At 51.3% G+C, this 2,945-nt stretch overlaps 1 protein-coding gene and 1 pseudogene across 1 annotated transcript in view; one reads left to right on the top strand and one right to left on the bottom strand.

Moving 5' to 3' along the window:
• Positions 1-1,945, top strand: part of LOC119292576 — a 2,642-nt pseudogene extending 697 nt beyond the window's left edge.
• The window catches only part of LOC119292575 (RNA polymerase I-specific transcription initiation factor RRN3-like), a 6,472-nt gene continuing 5,411 nt past the window's right edge, over positions 1,885-2,945 (bottom strand). The window contains exons 14-16 of the mRNA XM_037571371.1: positions 2,815-2,937; positions 2,485-2,669; positions 1,885-2,246 (exon numbers count right to left, since the gene is read on the bottom strand). Coding sequence (XP_037427268.1) covers positions 2,078-2,246; positions 2,485-2,669; positions 2,815-2,937 — 477 coding nt within the window. The 3' untranslated portion in view covers positions 1,885-2,077. The remainder of the gene's footprint in view (positions 2,247-2,484; positions 2,670-2,814; positions 2,938-2,945) is intronic.

Below are 2,945 nucleotides of genomic sequence, written 5' to 3'. Positions count from 1 at the left end.
GTGGGGTGCGGCGTGGCGGCGGCGGCGTGGTGCGACGGTGGTGGGGTGCGGCGCGGCGGCGGCACGCGTGAGGAGGGTGCGGCGGCGGCGGCAAAACCCTAGGGTCGTACCGACCAAGATGATACCATGTAGAAGAGATAGTTTGCAATACAATAGACCTTGTATTGATGGGGTGCTGGTGCACGTATATATAATTACAAGGGAAGGCCTCTACCTCAATTATACAAGATTAGGAGGTGGACCACAATTTCAATATACATGCAACACAAAATTGAATGTTGGTAGGAGATCTCCCAAATTCGTTGATTAGCAAGGGAATAATACAAGCAAAAAACCCAGGAGAGAAAGCACTAGAAAAGGCCTGGCGCTAAAAAGAAAGAAGAGAAAAACAATCAGCCCGGATCAAATGGGATTTTGGCACCTGCCAAATTCCACAAATTAATCTCCTCTCTAACAATCCTAATCAGTTGGGTGGTCGTCATTTCTCGCTGCTGAAATACACGTCTATTGCGTTCTTTTCATATCTCCCAGGCGACCAGATGGATCATCGATATAGTGCCTTTTTTCTTTTCTTTTGGTGCATTGTGCCAGCAAATGGACATCCATCCCTTCAGGTTGCCAATCGCCGGCCAGTTTGCCGGCTGTAGATGTTGCATGCCTGCCTGAGCAGCAATCTGATCCCAAATGCACCAAGCCCATGGGCACTCAACCAGTAAGTGCGTTGGGGTCTCCAGATTTCTAAAGCAGAGAGCACAGAAGTAGTTGTTGGCCCAGCCTCTTCGTTGTAGATGATCTGCCGATGGTGTTTTCCCAAGAGCCGCGGTCCAAAGGAAGAACCTGCACTTGCCGGGGGCCCAGCCGGACCAAATGATATGTGACACTTCCATTTTGGTTGATCCGATGAACTGCAGCTCATAGGCCGACTTAGCTGTGTACATGCCATCAGGTGAAAATCGCCAGCGAATTTTATCAGATCGTTACATCCAGCATGTTGACCCTGACGCACCTGGCGCCTCCCCCGAACTGCTCCCCGCCCCGCCCCACGATGCTTTGGCCGCGCAGGAACTCGGCGCAGTCCTCCACGCCATCCTTCTCGCAGCGCAGCCACGCGAACGCTGCTTCTGATTGCAAACCCAGTGAGAATTCAAAGCAAGTTGCAATAATGACGGAATTTGTGTGCTTGGGTTGGGGCGTTGGGCATCTGGCTTCGATCCCACGGTTTGCTTGGTGAAGCTGCAATAGACGGTGGCGGCCACGGCGGCGCGCAGGGCCCGCCAGCGCTCCGGTCCATGAAGTACACCATCTTCCTAGCCACGTCGCGGTCCTTGACCAGCGGCCACTCGAGTCTGGCGCCGGCGTGGCCGGTGATCTTGGACATGGTGAAGAGTTTGATGTCGTGGGCAGCAGCGCCGGTGATGGGCGTGCACTGAGGTGAATAGTACACAAGGTCGTTGATCGCCTTGCCGGACTCGGAGCTCAGGACGGCCTCGCGGATGGCACCGTCGGGGTTGTTGGGCGAGCAGACCAGCTCGATGTGGCCATCGCCGTCCAATGCATTGGCTTCGCCGGCCCAGAGGTAGAACCCGGAGAGCAGCAGGTCCGTCTGCGGTGGCACCAAGAACGCCAGCGCGGGCTCTCCTACTCGCCGGCACCTGCACCGTGCTGGCTGTCGCCGCTGTCGTCAACTTCAATTGAACTAGCAAGTGCTGCACGACCAGGGGCAAGGACGCCTGGCGTCAGTCCTCGCCAAGAACGCCACCGGCTCTGTCCGTGGTCAGGTCCCCAGCAATCTAGCCGTGCTGGTTGGAATTCAACACTAATATGCATACCAGTTTAATTTTTTTTTCTCTTAATTGGATGTATTTCTATTGGTGCAATCAATCATTCAAGCTCACTTCAATTAACTATTTGCTTGCAGTGGTGCACTAGCAGCATCTACCACTAGCTTGGTAGTAACTAGCAGCAAGGGCACTGCGCTTGGCAGCAGAACTAGCAAGTTGGGATCGGGTCTTGCTTGCCGGCCGGAGGCAGCGGCGGCACAATAATGGACCTACAGTGATTGTTTATCTTCTTCTATCTATGGTGGGTCTCCTGACATGGGAGGGCTCGCCGAAGGCTTGATCCTCGCGGGCATGCTGAAGCTGCCGCCACCATCCGCGTTCATCTCAGGGGTGTCAAGGACATCATCACTGTCGTCGCTCTCTGTCATGACCATGGACCAGACCTCGAAATGTGAACTGATGTATCTGCAGGTACAAATGGAGCAAAACTGTGAGTGTGACGAGGACAACTAGCAACTGTTCTCCAGATACAGATAACACAAATCGAAACCCAAACAGCTTGTCAAAGTATAATACTGAAACTTAAGGGAAGTCCGGAAGTCGAACAACAAGGCTTGCTAGACATAGCACAAACAATGCAAAGAGCAGTAGTTCATTGCCGCTGTAGTAGGCTTCAGTAATAGAAAATGTCAGTGGTGTAAACCTGTCAGATTCTTTGAGTAGGTAGGGATCAAACGGGAAGAACATGTCAAATCTATTGATTCCTCCAGAAGTCCTTGAGCAATCAGATTCAACTGTATCTTTAGCTGCTGGATCCACAAATTTAGCGACCAATTTGGCACCCTTCGCCTGTCTCAGGAACTCACTTACTATCGAAGGCAAGCATACCTAGGATTATCAAAAGACGGTGTGAATTGCTAAAATAGCATAGTGTTGCCAGTTAATGGCTCCACACATCAAGATGCAGCTACTCATGGAGATCCGTAAATAGGATATACTATCAAAGCAGGCAGAGAGTGCATGTCATACAAACCTTTAGAGGTTCCAATTGGTGGTGAAACAGAGTTCCAAAAGGCATACGGAACAGATCTGATTTAAGATTTGGACAATCCATAATATATCTCAAGCGAAAGCAAGGAAATATGCATGTACCACACAAATTTG

Source organism: Triticum dicoccoides, chromosome 4B (genome assembly GCF_002162155.2).
Source record: "Triticum dicoccoides isolate Atlit2015 ecotype Zavitan chromosome 4B, WEW_v2.0, whole genome shotgun sequence".
NCBI classification, from domain to species: domain Eukaryota; kingdom Viridiplantae; phylum Streptophyta; class Magnoliopsida; order Poales; family Poaceae; genus Triticum; species Triticum dicoccoides.
Note: the sequence above shows the minus strand (reverse complement) of the source record. Positions and strands in the feature narration are given on the sequence as shown.